The sequence below is a fragment of the Ochotona curzoniae genome, unplaced genomic scaffold (genome assembly GCF_017591425.1).
Source record: "Ochotona curzoniae isolate NIBS_2020 unplaced genomic scaffold, NIBS_Ocur_1.0 patch260, whole genome shotgun sequence".
Taxonomy (NCBI): Eukaryota; Metazoa; Chordata; class Mammalia; order Lagomorpha; family Ochotonidae; genus Ochotona; species Ochotona curzoniae.
Window position 1 is genome coordinate 489,591 of NW_024466818.1, and position 23,244 is coordinate 512,834.

At 46.9% G+C, this 23,244-nt stretch overlaps 1 protein-coding gene across 1 annotated transcript; it reads right to left on the reverse strand.

The window, feature by feature from the left end:
• Positions 1–11,172: 11,172 nt before the first annotated feature.
• On the reverse strand, positions 11,173–12,037 carry LOC121166932 (insulin growth factor-like family member 4). The gene is made up of 3 exons (XM_040996278.1): positions 11,947–12,037; positions 11,596–11,855; positions 11,173–11,480 (listed from the first exon to the last, which is right to left on the reverse strand). Exons 1-3 carry the CDS (start codon positions 12,035–12,037, stop codon positions 11,319–11,321), a joined length of 513 nt encoding a protein of 170 aa, XP_040852212.1. The 3' UTR covers positions 11,173–11,318.
• Between the last annotated feature and the right edge of the window lie 11,207 nt (positions 12,038–23,244).

The window sequence follows — 23,244 nt, forward strand, 5'->3', positions numbered from 1 at the left end:
CAGTTCCAGCTCATGCTGGTGGGTGCTGCAACCTAGCCCAGCCTGGACTTCCCCCAGTCCCGGCCCTAAAGTGAACTAGCTGGCTTTGCAGCCTGGCCTGTCCTGCACCCAGTGCTGGTTCCCAGATCTGCCAGTGGGTGGTACAAACTGGCCCAGCCCGGGCCACCCTGAGGCCTGGAACCTGGCCTGGTCTGGACTACTCACTGTTTGATTTTTTGCTTACCTACAGGGACTGTGTCCTGACAGAGGAGTTGGAAGATCTATCTTTCTGTCTCTCCTTCTCTCTGTAAATCTGCGTTTTCAATAAAAACAATTTTTTTTTTTAAAAAGCAAAACGTTGAGCAGAACATAAAGGCAAACGGGTTTTTGAAACATGAATGGGGCTTGATGCTGGGCTCTGCTGCTGCTGTCACTCCCTGGGAAAGTCTGAATGTTTATTTCCAATTCCTAATCCCACACACAGCTCACCAACACGACGCATGCAGGCTGAAACTGGCTCAGCCATATCTGATAGTTCCCACGGGGCCTGGGAATGCCCTCACATTTGCATTGCCCCCTCTGTGTGTGTTCTTTAATTTCCCTGTGGTGGCACCGGGGATCTGGCTTCGAGGCACGGCCACACGGAGCAACGTCGCCACAGGCACTGGTCAGTCCTGACCCGGAGGTGACCAGGCTGTGGGCACGATCACACCTTGCCTCCATACCACAAGTGTGGGAGACCAGATGCAACTATGCCAGCCAGGGACTTCCCGCTGTCGGAACTAGTTCCTATGTGAAGGAACACTGGGCCTTGGGAGAAGTGTGGGTAGGAGAAGAAGCAGCTGCAGCTCCCACAGGGTTTCCCAGAGCTGCTGTGGAGTGATGGACAACACCTTCCTTCTTTTGCCAGTTAGCTTCAGACGCCGTCTCAGTGAGCCCTGTCAGGGGGGCCTGCGTCAGCACCGAGCGCTCCTGGAGGAAGACGTCCATCCAGAGAAGTGGAGGGATCCAGAATGACTGTTTATGTACCTGCACCAGTGGTGGGAGTTTGGAATCAGCGAATACTTGGGTCATAAGAAAAAAGTATTGCCTTGGAGAAAGCTCCAATTTAAAAAAAAAAAAAAAAGGTTCATGGGCTACAGGAAAGTGGGTAAGACTATTATTTTTTCCATATTGTTACCTTCATGTTTAAAGGGGGGTATTAAGGGAGAAGGCCCACCCAATTTCCCACCCTCCCCAGGGCCCGGATGTAGGGTATGTTCTGAGGTTCTTGCTCAAGTGGATTTGATATTGCAACAATTATGAATCGCTGCCAATCTTGCTACTCCAAGCACTATGAGGTCCTTGAAAAATCCACGGATTGACATAGTCCATCATAGAGTCTCTGTTTGCCCCGTATTTCGCTGCCAAGATATAGCTGAGATGGTTGGTTGACCTGTTCTGTCTTCTCTCTTTTCTTGGTTAGGGTTCTGAGTCCAGCATTTTGATTGGGGAGATCTCCAAAGAAACTTTGTCTGAGGTGTTCTCAAACCAGATTCTTGTATGTGCTAGCAAGTACAGGGCCCGGCACAGTCCATCGCCCCGATCAGCTGGTGGTTGCAATTGCTGGGTTGGTTTTGTTTTTACTCCCGACTTCCACTGGAACCAATGGGTATTGCAGTCCAGCCTGGTTCTGCCCAGCACATACTTGGCCCTCACATAAACCAGTGGGAGCTGCAGCCTAGTTGGAGCGACCCACAATAACCCCCACCAGGCCCGCCCCCTACCCTGGTTTGCCAGTATGTGTAGCAGTAATCCAGTCTGTCCCACACCCCATTCCACCCCAGCCGCTGTCCTAGTTTTATGCCCTCCTGTGGAAGTGGTAACCCAAGAGGGATGAGCCCACTATTTCCCTCCCAGGCCTCTCCCACTCCCAGATTATGCACTCTCCAGATAGTTCTGTGGTTTGACTTGACAGAACTAGCCCCCAGTGCCAGCTTCTTGCAGCTGATGCTATGGCTAAGCCCAAACAACCCTCACCCACTCTAATTTTGTTTGCACCAGTAGGAATAATCAGTCCAGCCTGGCTTCTCCCTGATCTAGTCCACATGAGGCACACAGGTGTTGTAGCCCTGCCTAGTCTGGTCTGCCCCCACCCCAGCCCACACTCTCCTGCAGGAGTAGCTGTCCAGCAAGGGAATCCTCCTTGATTCCCCTGCCGGCTCTGCCCCCTCCCTTCCTTGTTCTCACGTGTGCTGGTTGGGCGCTGCGGTCACTTCTGGTACAGGCAACCTCACCTTGGCATTCCGTATTGTGCACTAGTCTTTGTTGCGACCGAACCTGGCTCGACCCACACTCTGTTCTGGTGCTCAGATTTGCCAGTGGATGACATGGACAGATTCAGCCTGGTCTTCCCCCGACTCCTGCCAAATGTATGCCAGTGGGTAACTTTCCATGGCTGTTCTGGGCTGTTTCCTATCATGCTTCTTGTGCTTACCTGCTGGGTCTGTGTCCTGCCAGAGGAGTTGCCCAGGCTGCTTCATCAGAACCTCTCCCAATGCCAGGTTTTGCGCATACCAGGAGGTCCATGAGCCAGCCCTACTCAGTTCACCTCCTGTCATAGCAGGAACAGTGGCTTTTCCTGACTGGCCTTCAACCCAATCTGGTTCTTGCTGTTGGATGTTTCAGCTCAGCCATGGTTTGTCCGTACCCACATGTTACGGCCCACCGCGCGAGTAATGGGGGACACGGAGAAGGGTCTGAGGGATTGAGGCACCGACCGGAGACAGGGATGGTGGAAGTCTCTCGAAGCCTCTCCGAGGCTTCCCTTTATTGCCTCTCTCTTGACCTTTCACCTACTTCTTGTTTACGCTTTACCCCACACCCTCATTAGCGCAGATTGGCTACAGCTGAGACCAGGTGCTTCTAGCCCAAAGCCCACCACCTGTAGGCTCCCCTACCTTCCCCCATACCTTGGTCCTCCCCACCCTGATTGGTGATCCTCATGGGCATGCATCCTTGTCAAGTATGTAAACAACATCAAAAAGAAAAGAAAATAAAAATGTGAAAGGATTGGGATGCCAACCGATGAACTTTCTTCTTTTTTTTTTCTAGTGCAAATATTCAGTCCATATTTACCCTGAAATCTCTTGAATTCTCTGTAGTCTTGAGTGCATTACTGCCAGAGTCCAGCTCCAGCCGAGTTCGGAGCTCGGGAAGGGTGCATGGAGTTGGCGATAAAGAAAGACACAGACACAGACACTTGGTGCGTTCTCACAACAGCTCAAGAAAAAGCTGTCCTTTTTATTTTCTCAAAACCCCTCTCAAGCTTCTACACAAGCAACTAATTGTTCTATTTTTTACTTCAAGACTAGGGGGCATGTACAGACATTTGGTCACTCCGTCTGCACTTCAAGGCTAAGCAGGTGCCCCAGAGATAATTCTGCAAAATACTGTATTCATATTCTTCAAAGCAAGCTATTATTTATTCTTCAACAGTAGCCATGGAGCAACAGCCAGGACTCCAAGGCCAAGGCACATGCGATTACCTGCTAATCAGTAGTACTTTCCCACCACATTTCTACTTCTACAATTTACCCATCATTTAATGGGAAAATAGGTTACAAGGGAAAAAACCTAAAATCTAAAACAGAAATTTCAAATATAAAATCCCCCTACAACTACAGACTCTATAACCCCATAAACAATGAGACAATAATCAAAAGCATTTTTCTTTAATAAAAGCATCCTAATTCCTCTAGCTAAAAATTATAAAAGCGGCTAAAACAGTTACATTTTCTATGCTCCAAAACATTGCAAAGACAGGCTAGCCTTTGAGATAACAATAACTATATTTATTGCCATAGCAGTTTCAGCTCTCACTCCCATCACTTCCATTACTTTGTAAAATTCTTATTAAGCCATTTCCCAGAAGGCATGCTATATGTCTGGGCCCGATTTCAGGGCAATGGGTAGGTACAGAATAAGATGTCCAGAAATGGCATGGGTTTAATTGTACTCCTGTGTGTAAATTGTCAAAGGCCCACTCACCAAGACATTACCAATAACATTAACTCTCAAGCTCATGTTGGTGGCAAAAGCCATCCCACATGGGCAAACAATGCTTCAATAGACCAGAATTCTTAGTGGGGTGCTTGAGTGTCCATGCAAACAGGGGGTGAGACTGCGTCAAGGTGGTCAGAGAGAAATCCGCCGGGCCCTGCCAAACAGCTGGAAGCTCCCCCGGGCCCTGCCAAGCAGGGGAGCTGTTCTCTTCACACCTTCGTGCCATCCACACCCACTGCACGGACCCCGGCACACCACACACACACACACGCACACACGCACACACACACACACACGCACGCACGCACACACACACACACGCACACACACTGTAGTTCTGTGTCCAGAGTAGTGGCACTTACCATGTGGCTGACTGCGACACCCCTGGCTCTTCCTTTTCCTCCTGCTGTCTCCAGGCATCCTGTGATGGTTCTCCCAGGAGTGTGGGAGAGGGCAGAAACCACAGCCTTTGGAAATGCAGACCTAACTGCTTAAGGAAAGGTGTTTCATGCCAGGTTTGATGAAGAACAGACAGATGTTGAGTGTGGTTGGATAACGGAGAATGACCTAACGGTGATGGTAGACTGGACGAAGCAGGCCCTGGCTGTTCAGATGCTTCTGGGTGACATGCACAGCTTACCTTCCTCCGTGATTACAGGCAGGGCACCCTCCGGAATGAGATTCCCATGGCCTACCTCCGAGAGCTTCTTTGTGCCTCTTACCCAGACAAGAGGCACAAGTCTGAATAGCACTGCACGTTTTGTTGTTGTTGTTTGTGTTTTGCTTTTCTTTTCCTTGAAATTCATTTATGTGTATTGAAAGGCAAACTTACAGAAAGAGAGAGAGGGAGAGACACAGAGAGAAATTCCATCCACTGGTTCACTCCCTAGATGGCTGCAATGGCAGAGCTGAGCTGATCCAAAGCCAGGAGCCAGGAGCTTCTTCTGGGTCTCCCATGTGGGTACAAGAGCCCAAGCACTCGGGTCACTGTCTGCTGCTTTCTCAGGTGCATGGGCAGAGAGCTGGATCAGAGGTGGAGCATTTGGAACTTGAACTGGTATCCATATGGGATGGTGGCACCACAAGCGAAGGCTTAGCCTATTATGCCACAGTGCCAGCTTTTATTGTTGGGTTTGTGCTTGGTTGTGAGGAGGGAAGGTTGTTCCGTCTGTTGCGTACCTTGAGTGAGAAAGGGGAACAAGAGGAAGAAGAGCAACAGCAGGTCAGCCAGATCTTGTTTCTGAGTTCCCTTCTCTCAGTTCAAGGTGTTCAATATGTCAAGGCTCCATGCTGGGAGGTGCTCTTTTTCACGCCCCAACGAACAGAAGAGGACCTTTTACGGAGTGCTCTGGGTGGTGAAGGAGAAGCTGCAGGCCAGGGAGCTGCCTCTTGGCACCGGGCAGAAATGGTTCGGGGGGATGGGGTGATGCAGGTCAATAAAGCTGCTCTTGTGCCACCTTGTTCTTGGGTTGTCTTGCTCCACTGTGTGGCAGCAGCTTTGTGGCCTGGACCCAGAGCTCTCCAGGGCAGTTTCACTCATGGAAGGTATCTAGGGGCCATTTCTATGGGTGTCTTGTTTTTATCTGCTGATGTCAATTCTCACTCTCATGGTTGTTGTGGGTGGTATAATCAGCCCACTGTGCTGAGTCACTGTTTTCTTCATAAAGTTTGGTGAGCCCACCATGAGTCACTAAGGTGCATGAAACACCAGGGCTTGCAACAAACAGCCAGAACAATCTAGTTACTGAGGGACTCTCCAAAAATTGGGAGGAGACTTGTTAGGAACCAAGGGCAAAGCCAGGCAAATTCTTCATTACTCACTTCCTCATCTGAAAAGTGTATGTCATGAGGCCAACGTCAGGCCAAAATGTCTGGCACTGGCCTGGCACAGCAACCTAGTGGCTGAAGTCTTTGCCTTGCTTGCACTGGGATCTCATACGGCTGCTGGTTCTTATCCCAGTAGCCCTGCTTCCCATCCAACTCTCTGCTTGAGGTCAGGGAAAGCAGCAGAGAATGGCCTAAAGCCTTGGGACCCTGTACTCCCATGGGAGATCTGGAAGAGGCTGCTGGCTCCTGGCTTCGGATCGGCTCAGCTATGGCCATTGTGGCCACTTGGGGAATGAATCAATGGATGGAAGCTCTTCCTCTCTGTCTCTCTTCCTCTCTCTGTATATCTGATTTTCCAATAAAATCTTTAAAACAAATGTGTGGCACAATTATTGAGCATCATGTGTGAGCAAATTATCAATTGAAAATAGGCGTAGGAGCACCCATCAGCACATGCAAAAATGAGCTGAGGGTGAGTCAGATAGGGATTCATCAGATCAGGAAGAGGGATTATAACTGCTACTGGGGAAGGGAAAAGAGTCAGAGAGAGTTTAACCCTGAGGTGGCTGGGCGGGATGAGGGGCAAGTGATTGGGTTTAGCATGTGGAGGAGGCTGAGTAGGAGAGGTGGATTCTCCTGGGCTGAATGCTTGGAAGTCAGATTGGTTAGGAGAAGAGTGAGTTAGAAAAATTGAGGGTTTAGAGTGTGTGAGAAGAGCTTGGGAGGGAGAGCAGGATGGATACAGGGTGAGAATGGAGAAGAAGCAGCCTGAAACATGGGAAATCTACTGTTCACCACTGCAGTTTCAGAAGTTATTTGGATCACGGATAAGTTGGAGGTCCAATTGAGTTGTCTAATTTGCGTTGAGTCCAAGCCACATTGCAGAAGAAAATTAGTTGTGTGGCTAGAGGTCTGAGAGTGACAGGGTGTTGAGATTCAGGGGAAGCAGGCAAGTGGCAACTCTGTAGGGGGCTTGGACTCTCCAGCCTGGCTGGGATGTCCAGGGATGAAGGTGGCAGGATTCGTGTAACATTGGATGCTCATAGGGGGCAAAGCATGAGAGTCGAAATGTGGAGAACCTGCTGAGAGGGGGAGAGGTTACACTCACCCATCACCCTCAGCGAGTAGTAGGTCACCATTAATCTGATTGGCGTGGCATGTGGGATCAGTAATGGTTGAGAGGCTATGAGAGATTTCTAAGACAAGGACCCTGTTTCAGATCTTTAACTTGCCCCCTGGGAAGCACCATTTCCTGGGACCTCTGGCTGTCACCTAAGAGATCCCAGCGACTGGCCAATATCTGTAAGGAGTTATTCGAATATCCCACCCTGGACCTGACGCCATGCCATTCCTTCTTCCTCACAGCTCACGGAAATTCGCACTGGTCCAGCCATCCACCAATCAGATGTAACCCGGCATTTCACCTGAGAATCCCACCCCCAGTCTCCCAGCCCCTTCCCCAACCCTGCCCACTCACCAATCATCCCCAGGCACTCACCTGCAGGTGCCAATCCCCTGGGGCCTGCCCTCAACCCCTCCCAATCCCTGCCCCCCACACCTGGCAGACTAAAAGGCCCCCAGGTGCATTTGCGGCCTCCTTTCCCCTCCTTCCCCTTCCCCTTTTCCTGCCCCGCTGGAATAAACCTCCTAAGATACCTCCTTGTGTCTGGTGTTTTCAGCTCACAGTAAAGAACCAGGTTGTGGGAATTAGCTGCGTGTAAAATATCATAATATCATATGAACTAGAACTCTAACCCTTTTTAAATAACTAACAATACCAGTGTGTCCACTTAGGCTGTGTGTCAGCTCTTGGCTTTTTGTTCCAGAACACCTCACACTCAGGACTACTTCACAGGGCGTCTCGGCTGTTGTCCCCACTCTGTCCATTCAGAGATTCACATTGGGGCAAGGACCTTCTGCCACTGTCCCCACTAAAATTTAGGGGTGCCCTTGTAGGCTCAAACCAATTCTAGGCAAAGGGCTCTCTCATAGTCCCTCATGGTTCAAAATTTAGTGCCTTGGGCCTGGTGCGATAGCATAGTGGTTAAGGTCCTTGCTTTGTGCATGCTAGGATCCCATATGGTAGCCGGTTCTAATCCTGGCAGCCCTGCTTCCCATCCAGCTCCCTGCCTATGGCCTGGGAAAGCAGTTGAGGACGGCCCAAAGCCTTGGGACCCTGCACCTGTGTGGGAGACCCAGAAGAGCTCCTGGCTCCTGGCTTCGGATTGGCTCAGCTCCAGCCATTGTGGCCACTTGGGGAGTGAATCAACGGATGGAAGATCTTCCTCTCTGTCTCCCCTCCTTTCTGTATATCTGACTTTCCAATAGAAATAAATAAATCTTTAAAAAAAAATTAGCGCCTAATTCGGCTATCCAACTTAATATTTAACCTTTAGCTGCAACACAGAACACACAAGTTAAGGACAAGACAAGCACAATCAGCTTAGACCTAATAAAAGAAAATCAACCAGAGTGGATGTGCCCACTCCTTAGGCGAAAACATCTGACCCACTGGGAGCTTCCTGCCCCTTCACTGGGTGCAAAAAACCCAAAAATAGGCTGAAAAGAAAAAGAGGAGAAAAACAAGACAAAACAATTAGCCGGAAAAGAATTGAGGTGAGACCCACCACACATGCTCCTCAAGTGGAGTCCTGATGATCTTGGGGATCTTGGACGAGCCCCCATTTGTTGAGCCCAGATCTTGATATTCCCAGAAATTACCAGGAGTCTGAAGTTGATTCAAATGCAAAAGGATGGTTTATTCAAGTTCAGCACATCTGCCTGGGTTTTTGGTTAAGAGCAGGGAGCACCCTTCACAGGAGTGAGACCTGAACAGCACCTTCATAGGGTTTTTATAGGGGCAATCCACAGTATCTAGAAAGGGGGCAATTCACAGAGCCTGCAAGGTGAGGGGAAATGCCACACATTCCCTGCCTATCTCGGCTGGACAGCCCAGGCCTCCAGCAACCAAGGCAAGCACCCACTTCATTACTTGGAGCCACCTGTGAGACAACCAGACTTACATGGGCCCTGATTCGTAAGAATTGGAACCCATCAGTGCTAAAGGTCAAATAAGCCCTTTGGCCTGGGCGCTCAGCAGTTTCTTTTCTTTAAATTTTTTTTTTTTTTTACAATCTTTACATAGTTAATTAGGATAAAAAGGTTCAAGGGCTATAGGAAAGTGGGTAAGACTACTATTTCCACATTTTTTCCCTCTGTCTGTGGAAAAAGGGGAGGTAAAGGGAGCAGCCCCACCCAGTCTCCCACCCTCCCATCCTGAGACCCTAACGTGGGGCATGTTCCGAGGGACTTGCTCAAGTGGTTTTCATAGTTCAACAGTTATGAATCGCTGCCAATCTCGCCATTCCAAGCACGATGAGGTCGTTGAAGAATCCACTGATTGACATAGTCCATCTTAGAGTCAACATATAGCTGAGGTGGTTGATTGACTTGTTCTGTCTTCTGTCTTTTCATGGTTAGGTTTCTGAGGTGCTCCCAGAACAGATTCTTTTTTTTTTTTTTTTTAAGATTTATTTATTTTTTTATTACAAAGTCAGATATACAGAGAAGAAGAGAGATAGAGAGAAAGATCTTCCATCTGATGGTTCACTCCCTAAGTGAGCGCAATGGCCGGTGCTGTGCCAATCCAGAGCCAGGAGCCAGGAACTTCCTCCAGGTATCCCACATGGGTGCAGGGTCCCAAAGCCTTGAGCCGTCCTCGACTGCTTTCCCAGGCCACAAGCAGGGAGCTGGATGGGAAGTGGAGCTGCCGGGATTAGAACCAGCGCCCATATGGGATCCCAGGGCATTCAAGGCAAGGACTTTAGCCGCTAGGCCACGCCGCGTCCGAGAAGAGATTCTTGTACTAGCAAGTATAGAGCCTAGCACAGTCCATCGCCCAATCAGCTGGTGGTTGCAATTGCTGGGTTGGTTCTGTTTTCAGCCCTGACTTCCACTGGAACCAATGGGTGTTGCAGTCCAGCCTGGTTCTGCCCAGCACATACTTGGCCCTCACATAAACCAGTGGGAGCTGCAGCCTAGTCAGAGCAACCCATAATAACCCCCACCAGGCCCACCCCCTATCCTGGTTTGCCAGTATGTGTAGCAGACTAGTCCAGTCTGTCCCATATCCCATTTGGCTCTCATACATGTCAATGGGTATTAAAGCTTAGTTCCATCTAACCAGCTCCACTATCCAGCCCTCACGGATGTTGTTGGGTGCCTCTCTGTCTAGCCACCCCTGCCCCTGTCCTAGTTTTCGTGCCCTCCAGTGGGAGTGGTAACCCAAGAATGAAGAGCCCACTATTTCCCTCCCAGGCCTCTCTCACTCTGGGATTATGCACTCTCCAGGTGGTTCTCACAGTTTCTTAGTAGCAATGAGCCATGACCAAATGATGGGATTTTGACACTGAGGTTCCTTAGGACCAGCAAAAACAAACAAACAAAAATAAAAAAAGAGAGTGGACCAACAGATGGAAGATCTTTCTCTTTCCTTTCTGTGACTTTCAAGAAAAAATAAAGTAATACATTTTTTTTAAAATAAATAAAATAGGCAAAGAGCATTTTCTGTAATGGATCTGTATATGTATAAGACAGTACAAGGTTATTAGTATCCCAAAATATTGGTGATATAAAATAGGAAAAAATGAAACTTATATTGGTTGGCTACTTAGCAACAACTCCATGGCACAGGAACAAACTTACTGTTGCAAAGTGGTTTCTGATCTCTTTGACAGTAACCCAGTGATGGGATTAAATATGGGCTATGTCTCCTTGCTTTTGTTATAACACCAACTCTAAGAGATGAGAATTGATATGTTGATTTTGTTCTTTTGTTCTCCCTCAACGGGAGAACACACTGTTGGAAGGTTCAGAAGTGGAGAGAAGCAAGAGTTCATATTTTAAAAGTTAACACTTAGCCCATCTGAGTCCTCACAACCTGAGACATCTTACACTGCCTTACCACTGCCATTCCTAAGATCAGAAGTGGAGCAGACAGAAAAGCTCCCTATGGGATGCCAGCACCACACCTGATGGTTTTATCTGCTGGTTCCCAGCACCAGCCCCAAAAGTTGCCTTTAGAATGATGAGGTTTTCTGCAGGAAGCAGAGATGAAAATAATCCTCGAATTATGATGCCCTCCCCTTGGCACTCCCAGGAAACTCGGGGAGTGTGAAGCTTAGGAATCAAAGTCCACTATAAGACATCTCCAGAGTGGGGATTCTGGAAAAAAAAAATGAAAGAGACATTTAGTCTTCAGGAACTCCATTTAGGTACTAGCCTTTAGTAACATCAAACTTACAAGAGCTAGCACTAAGCCCATGCAATATCAGCAGAGATGCTTTCTGGAGTCTCTACAGGGGATGTTAAGGGCAGGAGTCACGTTTACAGCTGCCTCAGTCGGTGTCATGCTGCAGAAGGAGTCACATGTCAGCAGGGGTCAGGACTGGGCATTGTGGCACTGTGGGTTAAGCTACAGCTTGCAATCCAGGCATCTCATGCACACCCTTAAACCACAGCAGATCAGCCCAATAGCTCCCCGAATATCCGATGTGTTTGACCTGGGTCTGTGCTCTCCAGAACAGTCTAGATGAAGTCAGATGCGGCAGAAGCCTGGCTGGCTGCTTTTCCTGCAGAGAAATGGGAAAGGGGTGAGGGGAGAGACAGGAGGCTGAAAGGTTGTTCCCCCGAGACGAGGAGGTGGGGTGTGCACATCTGTCCCCTGCTCACCTCCGGGACCCTCACCTGGGCACAGACCCTGGAGAGCAGGGACGACCTGCAGTCGGAATTGGTGCCAGGGACCTTGAACCTCACCACCCTCCGCTCGCGTGAGCCCCACGACTCCAGGCAGCAGAGTTGGAAGCAGGGCCAGTAGGAGCAGCGGGGGCCGCAGAGGCGGGTCCGGTTGAGTGGCAGGACGGTGTCATTGTCACAGCACTGCTCCAGGGGGTTGTAGACCTGGTCCCCACACCTGGGTGCCGGCTGACACATCCACAGGCCAGAATCTGTCAGAGCCAGACAGGTGGGCTTCAGGAAAGCCTCCAAGACCAGCTCCACTCACTGCCCCGCCTCCTACCTCACCACACCAGTTCTCACCTGAGACTCCTTCCAAGGCCGAAGCGAGGGAGGCAAGAAGGAGCACAGCAGCTGTGGGGCAGAAGGGGTGAGAGTGGTGGGACCCAGACATGAGGTGGCAGAGGGAGCTGCCTGCGCAGCACACAGAGTGGATCTGAGCTGACACAGGTGTGGGTCCTGGGGTGTGGACAGTCATGTGAGGACATGCCTGGAGGGGAGGGAGAAGGCTCCAGGAGGAATAAGGATCAGAGCCTGCAGGTTGGGAGGCTGATTGCAAAGCAGTCAGCAGTGGGCGTGGTTATGAGGAGGAGGCTGAGAACTGACAGGGAAGAGAGAGGTAAGCCAGGGTTTAGGCACAGTCAACCCACACCAGTGACGCTGGCATCCTGCATGAGCACAAGTTTTAGTTCTAACTGCTTCATTTGTAATCCAAGTTTCCCCTAATGCACCTGGGAAAGCAGCAGAGGATGGTATAAGTGCCTAGGCCCCTATACCAAAGTGTGAGACCAGAAAGAAATTCCTGGCTCTTGGCTTTGACCCAGCCTGAGCCTGGCTGTAGGAGCCACTTGAGAGGTGAGCCAGAAAATGAAGGATCTCTCTACGTTCCTCTTTTCTCTTTCTTCTCCCTCTCTCTATGTAACTCTGACTTCCAAATAAACAAATAAACCTTTCAAAGCAAGAACAGCATTAGTTTTCTAGCCCAATAGTGATTAGGGCCGCAGGAACAGCCTCCCCCGGGCGCTGGTGTCTTCTTACCCTGGATGCTGGGCAGCATGCTTTTGATCTGACCACATGGCACTAGGAGGCAGAGCAGCAGCATCTCTGTGTGAGGACCAACTGGGCTCTGTGGCTTATATGCGCTTTGCATGTAGCGAGAACCTGTATATGCATATTGCAACACAGGCCACAGGGGTGGGAGAGGTGGGGCTGAAGGTGCAGAATCAAGTGTGACAAGAACCCACACATCAGTGATTGGGAAGTGCATGCCTGATCAGGTCCAGCAGCTGCTGCCTCCTCAGCCTCTCCCCTTGGGGCCTTCCCAGCAGTGTCTAGCCTGAGTTCCCCTCGGGGAGACATTCCCTACCCCTCGCTCTGTAGGCCTGCTCCCCTCTTTCTTCCCCGCAAGCAGCTGTGCCCAGGCTCCCCATGCTGCTCTCCCAGGGACCTGTCTGTACCCTCTGCTCCATCCCCAGACTTGCACCATTCTCACTTTTGTGGAGTCACCCTTGGAAGTTGGCTATTTAGGGACAGTGGGTCTGGAGGGTCTGGGCTACAGACCCCTGCTGGGGAGATGCTGAGGATAGTGATAAGGAGACCAGGGTGGGGGGCCACAGGGCACGTGACAGGCAAAGCCTTTTCACTATTTTTGGGGTCCCTAGCACTGCTCCACCCACACCTTCCACTACTTTCTGTCACTATCACATTGTGTGACTGCAGGACATGAGGGGTGGGTGGTTTCGTGCTATTGACTCCATGCCTGGGCCCAGCTTCAGGGGATGTGAGGTTCCTGGTGGGTGGGGCATAACTTCACGATGCAGTAAAGGCTCATGGATGGTGTGAGAGAACCCCTGTCTCAGATCTGAGGTGCTACACTTCCTCTGTGTGGTCTCAGACTCGACCCCTCTTCCATCCTGCAGCTGTGGAGGTTGGCGATCCAGATCCCCTCCTGCCCTCTCCCCCCAACATTCCTGTGCATCCCATATGGACATTGTTGTAGGCCTGGCTGCTCCACTTCCCATCCAGCTCCCTGCTTGTGGCTTGGGAAAGCAGTTGAGGACAGCCTGAAGTCTTGGGACCCTGCACCCATGTGTGGGAGACCTGGAAGAAGCTCCTGGCTCCCAACTTGGTCAGCTTTGTCTGTTGTAATCATTTTGGAGAGTGAACCAATTGATGGAGATTCTCTCTCTCTCTGACTTTCAAGTAAAAATAAACAGACATTTAAAAGGATGAAAGAAAAGACCCATGGAGAACAGAGAAACTCCTGAAGGTGGAGGACCGTCATCAGCGAGGCTCCTGGAGCTCATCTGTGCATCATTAACTCGTCTATGTAGGAACTCCCTGGGCCCTACCGAGGAGCCAGAGGCAAGGCTGGGAGATACACTTAGCACAGACTCCAAGAGCCTGTTCCTGACTTTGCCTTCACCTGCTGGCTCCAGAATTCTCCACCTCCACATGGCCATTCCTGTACCCATCTACACCTGGTCATGCTAGCATCTGCCTCCATCCAGCAACGACATAACCCAGATGTGTGCTCTGGGTACCCCATCTCCACTGTAGCACATGAGGTATTCCCCATGTTTCCGAATGCTAAGTTTTTGCATGCATACATTCTTATAGCTAGGGTTCCTTCCCTCAGCCCTTGGAGTCTTGAGTGCAGCTTGGCCCATTTGCACTCTTCCAACCAGGTGATTTTCCACTCTTAGGAGACTGGTTCTGTAAACCCCGGCCGAGTGCTGTGTCACTTAGCCACTGAGCTGGAAGTCCACTGGACCACTGGGTCACTATGGAGGCCTCCTGTACCTCCGGGTCGGGCACTGGGTTAATGACTTCGGATACAGGTGGCGTTTTGGGACCTGGCTTGTCCCTTATGTGGTGGGTGATGACCTTTTACGAACGCCATTCTGTTTTAAAAGATTTATTTATTTTATTACAAAGTCAGATATATAGAGAGGAGGAAAGAGAGAAAGAGCTTCCATCTGATGATTCACTCCCCAAATGAGCTCAACGGCCAGTGCTGAGCCAATCCGAAGCCAGGAGCCAGGGACTTCCTCTAAGTCTCCCACACAGGTGCAGGATCCCAAAGCTTTGGGCCGTCCTCGACTGCTTTCCCAGGCCACAAGCAGGGAGCTGGATGGGCAGTGGAGCTGTCAGGATTAGAAATGGCATCGATATGGGATTCCAGTGCATTCAAGGCAAGAACTTTAGTTGCTAGGCCACTGTGCTGGGCCCCAACGGGAGCCATTTTTTCCTGACCACTGGGTCACCATAGACTCCCGGGTCTGCTGTTGCAATCTGTCCTGAGTTGCAATCATGGGTGCTATCTTTTCATTGCTGGTTCCTCCCAACACCTCTTGGGCTGTCTTCTAGCAAATTTAGAAACCCTTGAATTGGCTCCTTACCTAAAACGTAAAACTCTAGTATGCCTCTGTAATGTTAATTGGCCTCAGCATTCCCTAGCCAGCTCCTCCACGTGGCCGCTTGATGCCCCCCTGGATCAGATATACTCTGAGATCTAATCAACAACTGTATGTATTCGGAAAAATGAGGGGGAGTCTCATTCCCTCTTTACTCTTGGCTTTCTGTCTTTTCCATAGTTTTCTAGCCATGAAGTAGGAAACCCCAGTGCCCTCTTCCAGGGCTCTGGTGCCACGTGCTTCCCCTATCTCTTCTGGCATCTTTTTAACAAACCCCCATCTTATCCTCCTCCATCTGTGGTCTCAGCCCCCACCCTATCCCTCTGTCCGCCATCTTGCCTTTTCTCTCCCTTCCATCCCCCTCTGTCTGAAGGTCTCCATTTGCTCTCCTCACTGGGTAGCAGACAAAGATTTCCTATGTTTAGATTTTTTTTTCTTTATTTTAACCCTTTACCTAACTTGCTCTCCAGTTTCTCTCAACCACACCCAGCCACACTCAGGGCCTAAGTTTCTCTAGCTATCCCTCTCATCCCCACTCCTTAGCTGAGAGCGGCGGGGTAAGAGATAAGCGATGTAATGTTTATTAAAAAAAGAAAAAGAAAAGAGGAAAAAGAAAAAAATTGCAAACTTGTTCTGTAACTTGATTTAACAGTTATATATAAAAATAATCTGGTATAGAGTTGTCCTAATCCACTGTTAAACTAACCCAAAGCATGAGATAAACCTATGTGCTTGTTTTACAAAATATTTCCAGGTTAAAGTATGTTGAAGAAGGGGTGGGAAGTCACAAAAGGTTTGAGAGTGGGCCCGGCGCAGCGGCGCAAGTGGTTAAGGTCCTCACCTTGCACGCCCGGGATCCCATATGGGCGCCGGTTCTAATCCTGGCGGCCCCTCTTCCCATCCAGCTCCCTGCCTGTGGCCCGGGAAAGCAGTCGAGGACAGCCCAAAGCCTTGGGACCCTGCACCCGCATGGGAGACCCGGAAGAGGCTCCTGGCTTCGGACCGGACCGGCATAGCATCGGCCATTGCGCTCACTTGGGGAGTGAATCATCGGATGGAAGATCTTCCTCTCTGTCTCTCCTCTCTGTATATCCGCCTTTCCAATAAAAAAAATAATAATAAAAATAAATCTTTAAAAAAAAAAAGGTTTGAGAGTTTCACATCAGGTATGATTATGTCTCTCTGTCTGAAGTATTCGGTGATTTGTGGGGAGCGGTATAAAAGCAGCTGCTAAAAGCTATAAGACGGACGAGGAAGAGAAAGACGGGGAGAAAAACGATGGGTGGAACAAGAAGAACGGGGCAGCAGAGAGGGGTAGAAAAGCTAAGATCTTTGGGTGGAAAAGCTAAGGCATACGGGGAGAAAAAGCAGAGAGGGGTACAAAAGCAATAAGACCTACAGAGAGAAAAGTACGGGAACAAGAACGGAGAAAAGCAGCAGAGAGGGGTACAAAAGCAATAAAGGACGAGGAGAAGAATGGGAAGAAAAGTAGCAGAGAGAGGGCTAGAGAAGCAGGGAGAAAAGCTAAGACCAATGGGGAAAAAGGCAGCGGAGAGAAGGGTATAAACGCAGCCGCTTTTGGCAATAAGGGGTCTGGTTGCAGTTCTGGCTTTTCCCAGACCCTCAAGAGTGTGCCTCGTAGGTAGTGTCACTACTGGTTGGCGATAGCGATTGTATATATGTTTGTTTGGTCATTGTAGTTATTCTTGTTTTGAACTGGGTATACATGTGACTGTTTTTTTTTATTTTTTCACATTTTATTATTATTGCAATCATTTTATGATACAGTTCAATATTCCCTTATCCCCTCCCCAATTCCCTCCCCCCTGCCCCCCAGTTCCTCCATATCATCACTAACACATAGCTCTTCATACTCAGTCATATGTTCATCATTGCGGGCATGGACAATGGCAGAGAGTCCAGAATCCTATTGTCAAAATATAATATAAACAGTTTCACTGTAAGTCCATCTTTGTCTGGAAACAGAAATGCATACCACACTGCATCCTCACATCTGGTTGTTAGTCTCCATTACATAACTACTGTACATTCCCTTAAATGAAAAGTCATGATACAAAATCAACAATAGAAAGAAAAATAGAAATTTACAATGCCATGAAGTTAAATGACATGTTACTAGATATGACAATCTCCATTACACAACTATTATACCTTCCCTTAAATGAAAAGCCACAAAACAAAATCAACTTCCGGGAGAAAAAAGAAATTAACACCAAGAAGTTAAACAACATGCTATTAAATGTCCAATGTGTAGCTGAAGAAGTGAAAATCAAGAACCTTCTTGAAGAAAATGATGCCACTGTATGATCTATGAGTCACTGAATGATCCAATCAGAAGAAAGTGTCCCGAAGAGATGAAACCAACAGAAAACAACAAAACCCATGTGATAGAGTTTCCGCTGATCTTTGTTGAAGTGTGTCTCCTCCAGACAATAAACAAATGGGTTTTGTTTTTTAATCCAGTCTACTAATCTATGATGTTTGATTGAGCTTAAGCAATTTACATTCAGAGTTAAATATACATAGGTGGTACTTTGGTCCTGTCATTTTAGCAATGGGTTGTTCATTGGTTTAGTCTTCTGTTGTCATTCTACTGGGATGTTCTTCCCATTTGCCTTGGTTTTGGTAGGTGCTATTCCTCTTCTCTGTCAAGAGAACATCTTGAAGTATCATTTGTAGGGCAGGTTTAGAAGAGGCAAATTATTTTAGCTTTTCTTTACTCTGGAAGAATTTTATTTCATTTTCAGACAAAAGAAAGCTTTGTGGGGTATGTTATCCTAGGCCAACAATTTTTTTCTTTTAGAATCTGGAATATGTCACTCCATTCTCTTCTTGCTGTAGAGTTTCCTGGGAGAGATCTCCTGTGAGCTTAATTGGCATTCCTTTATATGTCAATTGATTTTTTTCATGTGCATATTTAAGGATCTTTTCCTTATGTTTGATTGAAGAGAGCTTGATAATCATGTATCTTGGTGAAGATCGCTTTTGATCAAGCCTGTTAGGAGTTCTGTGTCCCTCCTGGATCTTGTTTCCCAATTCTTTCTCCAGATTAGGGAAATTTTCCTTGATTATTTCATTAAATACATTTGCAAACTCAGCTTCTCTTTCTGCACCTTCCGGGACTCCCATAACTCTTATATTTGGCCTCTTAATAGTGTCTTTCAATTCTTGAACACTTTTTTTTGGCCTGATCCAGCTCTGCTTCCAGCTTTTTGTTTGCTTCCCCCTGGTGACAGGAGATATCTGCCAATTCTGAGATTTTTTTCTTCTGCTTGTTTCATTCTATTTTGGATTCTCCATTGTACTTGTAATTTTCTCTACTGTGTTCTTAATTTCTGATATACCAGCTTTGATTTGCTTTACTGCTTCCTTAAATTCTTTGAACTCTTGCATGAACTTCTCATTTTTGACCAGAATCTTCAAAATGAGTCTTATGGATTCTGTGTCCCCATTTTCTCGATGTCTTCCTCAGTTAACTCTGAGGTTGGCATAGGGTTTTGCTCTTTTGCAGGGGAGTGCTCAGTAATATTCATTGTGCCTTTGTCTCTTCTTTTGCTCTTGATCATTGTACTTCTGGTTAGCAGAGTCTTCTTCTTGGGGCAGGTTTCTAAGCTGTGTCACCCACAGGTCTACAATGTGATTTTACTTATTGCAGTTGGCACACAACTTTTTGCTTGCAGCCACTTGTGCCACAACCTCCAGCAAGTTCCAGGTCTGGGTTCTTATGTCAGATATCCACCGTGGTCTCCACAGCCCCAGCTCTTGGCTCACCACTCTCCACCTCCTGTGATACCGTGCTGAGGCTGCACCGTTGTCTCTGCAACCTTTCTCCCACTTCCGGTTGGAGTGGGATCCAGGATTAGAGAGACACCAGGTGTCCTATCTAGTTAGGTTGTTGGTGGTGCTGATCTTGTCGGAACCTGTTGGACGTTAGGTCTGGGTGCCACACAGACCTATTTTGACTGGTACAATGTCACAGTCGGTATTATTTTCCTGTGAGACCTCAGCAAGCTCTCGCGAGCTCAGCACATGTGCAGTTCTCTGTTGTCCCCTGCAGTCCCAAAGCTATTGCCACAGTGCACAAAATGGTGCCTGACGTGCTACCACAACAGTTCTTGATCTGCTGGCCGTCAGATCCGAGGGCTACCCAGACATGCCCCGGATGGAACCCGTAGAATGCCATGTTGTTGCAGTTCACCAAGTCAGAAATGAGCTCACTCCCTGCTCAGAGCATGCTCAGTCCTTTCCCTTGCCCTTTCCTCCTTACGCAAAATGGCGCCCAATTCAGCTCTAGGGGGCTGACTGGGCTATGAAATTCACTCTGTTCTCACACTGCCTGAGATTTGCTGTCTCTGCTCCTGGTCAAATCAAACGGACCAGCAGGATGGACAGTTCTCCATCTGGGTTCACCTCCCAAGCTCCCAGTGAAAGTCCCTTCCCACCTGGATGCTGGTGGAGTTCAGGCTACTGGTGCAGTTCAGATCACCGTGCTGGAGTATCAGTCACTGCAACACCACACTGCTGTGCCCGCTGCTTTCCTGTGTCTGTCAGTCTCCAGGTACCCCTCTGCTGTTGTTCTGTCCTTTCCTATTTCCTGAAATATGTCCTCTCTGCTTCATCCTGATTAAATGTTTCTCCGTCTGATTAAACGTGTCCTTACCCTATTCCGCCATCTTGATTCTCCATGTGACTGATTTTTGTTTAACTCATTTAGACCTCTAAATTCTTCAGTTCTAAACCAAGTCTCCTGACCTTGGGATTTCCAGCCGGATCCCTGGAACTCTCAAAGATTGAGACAAAATTTAGATAATATAAATGTCATTTAAAATAATTTGGATGATATGATTGTCATTTGGGATAATTTAGATCATGCAAAGTACATTGTGAGGTTATAAAATTATGCCAAACTTGTGGCTCTAGTGTAACTTGTGTAATCCTAGAATAGTGCTTGCCAGAAAGAGGAGCAAATTCTGCACGTGAATTTGTATCACTTATTAAAATGAATGAATATTTGCATGGTTAAAAAGATTCTTGGTAAAGTTTCAAAAGTGGCTAATGTATACTGGTGCTTATGTTTATTGGTCAAGATGTCTTCTAATTGTGAAGTTGTTCCAAGTTGTGGGATTATTTGTGTTCAACAATCAATTGATCTACCAGACATTTTAAGCCTACTTGGCACCCTTCACAGTCATTTAACAGTCATTTAAAAACTCAAATGTTTCAAACTTGCTGATTTTGGTATTCCCAAAGAGGCCTCATGGGAATATCAAAGAACATATCTCTCATTTTGTAGAGATGACCACTGATTGGGCTGTTTGGATTTTATTAAAAGGTGCTGTTAAGATGTGAAGTGGTATAAACTTTATGTTATAGTAATGAAATGTTAACAGACTGCTATTGGTACAAATGTCAAAACATCACTAAAGTCTAATGATCTTATTGCATTATTAGTCACAATTGTTATCCTAATGAACAAGGCCTAGAGGCCTAAACAGTACAAGTGTGTGTAAGGTCCTACAGGTGGTTCCACAGTGTGCTGTGTGAAGTAAATAGATGTTTATATTTGTTGATTGATAGCTTAATAATTCTAACAATGAATGCTTCATCTTCTAGGTTCCAACAGATATTATTGCATTCATTGCAGATAGAGCTAAAGCTAAACAGTAAGCTACAGGTTCCAACTGAAAGCATTTTTAATTCAGGTTACTAAGAGCAAAATGTAATTCTAAATAACTGGTAACTTAAATTTTTTTTTTAAAAAAGCTGTTACAAAAGCTGTTTTATTTTATAATGTGTGTTACCTGATATACATGTACATGTTTACGTGGCAAGCTATGTAGCCTATTCTAATTGACTTATAGATGAAAATGTTCATAGATGAGAATTGCTAAGCTAAATCTTTGATTTTGATTTAAATAAATCCTTGAGATTAGGGCCACAGAGAAATCCCCCACTTTCTTAAAATGCTTGAGGAATGACTTTGAGTATATTCCATTAGATCCTGTGTAGAGAATAGGTAATGTATGGATGCATAGTTAGGCTCTTTGAGAGTCATGTCTGTTTCTGTTTTCTCAGGCCCTACAAAGTCTGTTCAGCTGTATAGTTCTGCATGTATTCAAATGGACTCACTGCTAAGGGTACAGTTTCAAAACTAGCCATGGAACCCCAAATCCCCATGAGCTAGATGGTAAAATATACGAGTATATGTAAAAGTGCTCAATGATAATTCAGATGTCAGGGAATGTTAAAATGCTCTAACATGGGAAACAGTTCTGACAGCAGATTCATAGACTGACAATCTTGAGTAGCACTCAGTGGCCTCAGAATCAGCCCAAAAAGCATTCTGCTCTGGCAGGAAAGCCAACAAGGGACCATTTCAGGTGTGGAAAGCCAGGACACCACTGCGAAGAGTGTCCCTTCATTGAAGGACCTCAGTGGTCCATGCCCATGTGCAAAGAAGCAGCCATCAAAAAATGTTGTGCTCTTCTCTCAATGGAGAGGAGAACTTCCACTTTGTGTGTGGCCTTGTCTAATGACTCAGGGTTGTTGTGGATTCAAGAGGCTTCCACAGCCTAAGCATTGTGTGTCAAGAGCCTCAGGTGATCACTGATGTCACACATAAGAGTGCTAATTTGTTAAATTCACTAGAGTCACTGTGTACTGACTTCCCATGCCGGACCTGTATCTTTAGAGTTGTATTAGAATTAATAGTAAACATTGCTGTATTTTAGTATATTAAGATTTATCATCTCAGTTTTGGTTATGTCTGAATATTTAGCTCTTTTGCTTTGAGGCAATTGTTCAGAAGTTTTGTACACTCCTACAACCAGTAGTCTAACTGGCTAGATTTAGTTATGTGTAGCTTGTAAATAATATTCATTTTGACTTAGGAAGAACTTTTGTTATTATTAAAAATGGACAGAATTTTATGTCTGTTAAGTATTTACTTTAAGTATATGATGTAAAAGTTCTTTAACTGCTGTTTAGACATTGGTACAGACTCTGAATAGGAATGCAGCTTAAGAGTAAAGTGCAGTGTTTCTGGTGTCTTAAATACTTCTGCACTTACTGTACTTGAATTATATACTGCTAATATATATATATGTATATTTAAAGATTTATTTTATTTTTATTGGAAAGGCGGAAATACAGAGAGGAGAAACAGAGAGGAAGATCTTCCATCCAGTGATTCACTCCCCAGGTGGTCACAACGGCTGGAGCTGAGCCAATCCGAAGCCAGGAGCCTCTTCCGGGTCTCCCACGCAGGTGCAGGGTCCCAAAGTTTTGGGCCATCCTCGACTGCTTTCCCAGGCCACAGGCAGGGAGCTGGATGGGAAGCGGGGCTGCCAGGATTAGAACTGGCGCCCATATGGGATCCCGGGCGTGCAAGGCAAGGACCTTAACCACTGCGCCATTGCGCTGGGCCCATACTGCTAATATTTATAGACTTTTCCAAGTAGTATCATGTGGATCTGGAAAGTCTTATTAATAGGAAGAGCTTAGAATATAGTGGCTTCTGCTGGCCTGTAAATTGGCTGACCTATGAATCCTCAACCAGTACCACTGACTAAACCTCCTATGAGGATGTTTGCCATTTCCATCTCAAATTTTTGTTAGACTTTCCTGGGGTGATACACTCTGAGTGCTCTGAAGCAGAGCTCATGCCTTCCTCACTTGCCAAATTGTTTGGGATCTCTTTGCTCACCTACTTAAGATTCTTGTGTTCTTCAATTGCAAGTACATGGCTTGTTAGACTATAAACTAGTAGATTGCTTGCCTCTGCTTTAAAGTGTATAAAGTTCTGTAAAATCTTGTAAGAATACTGTAAACTGCTGGGTTATTGTAAATGAAAACTAGTTTAAATCTTTTGACACCTACAATGTGACTAGTAGGTCTTGTAACAATGTTTTCAATGCTGTTCTAGGCTAGATGTTTTCCTGAAACCTTTAGGGTTTGCAACTACTGGTAAAGTATAATTGTTTTAGAAAAATCTAACACTTGCCTGTTCCCTAGTAGATGCAAAAGTACTGTAGCATTTTCAAAAGTCAAATGCAATAATTGTTAAGGTTAGTCAAGAAGTCAGCTTGCATTTACCTGTCCTGTGATGGGTGTATATTCTGATTCCACAAGCTAATCCTTTCATTGTTTCAGATAACAGTTTCAT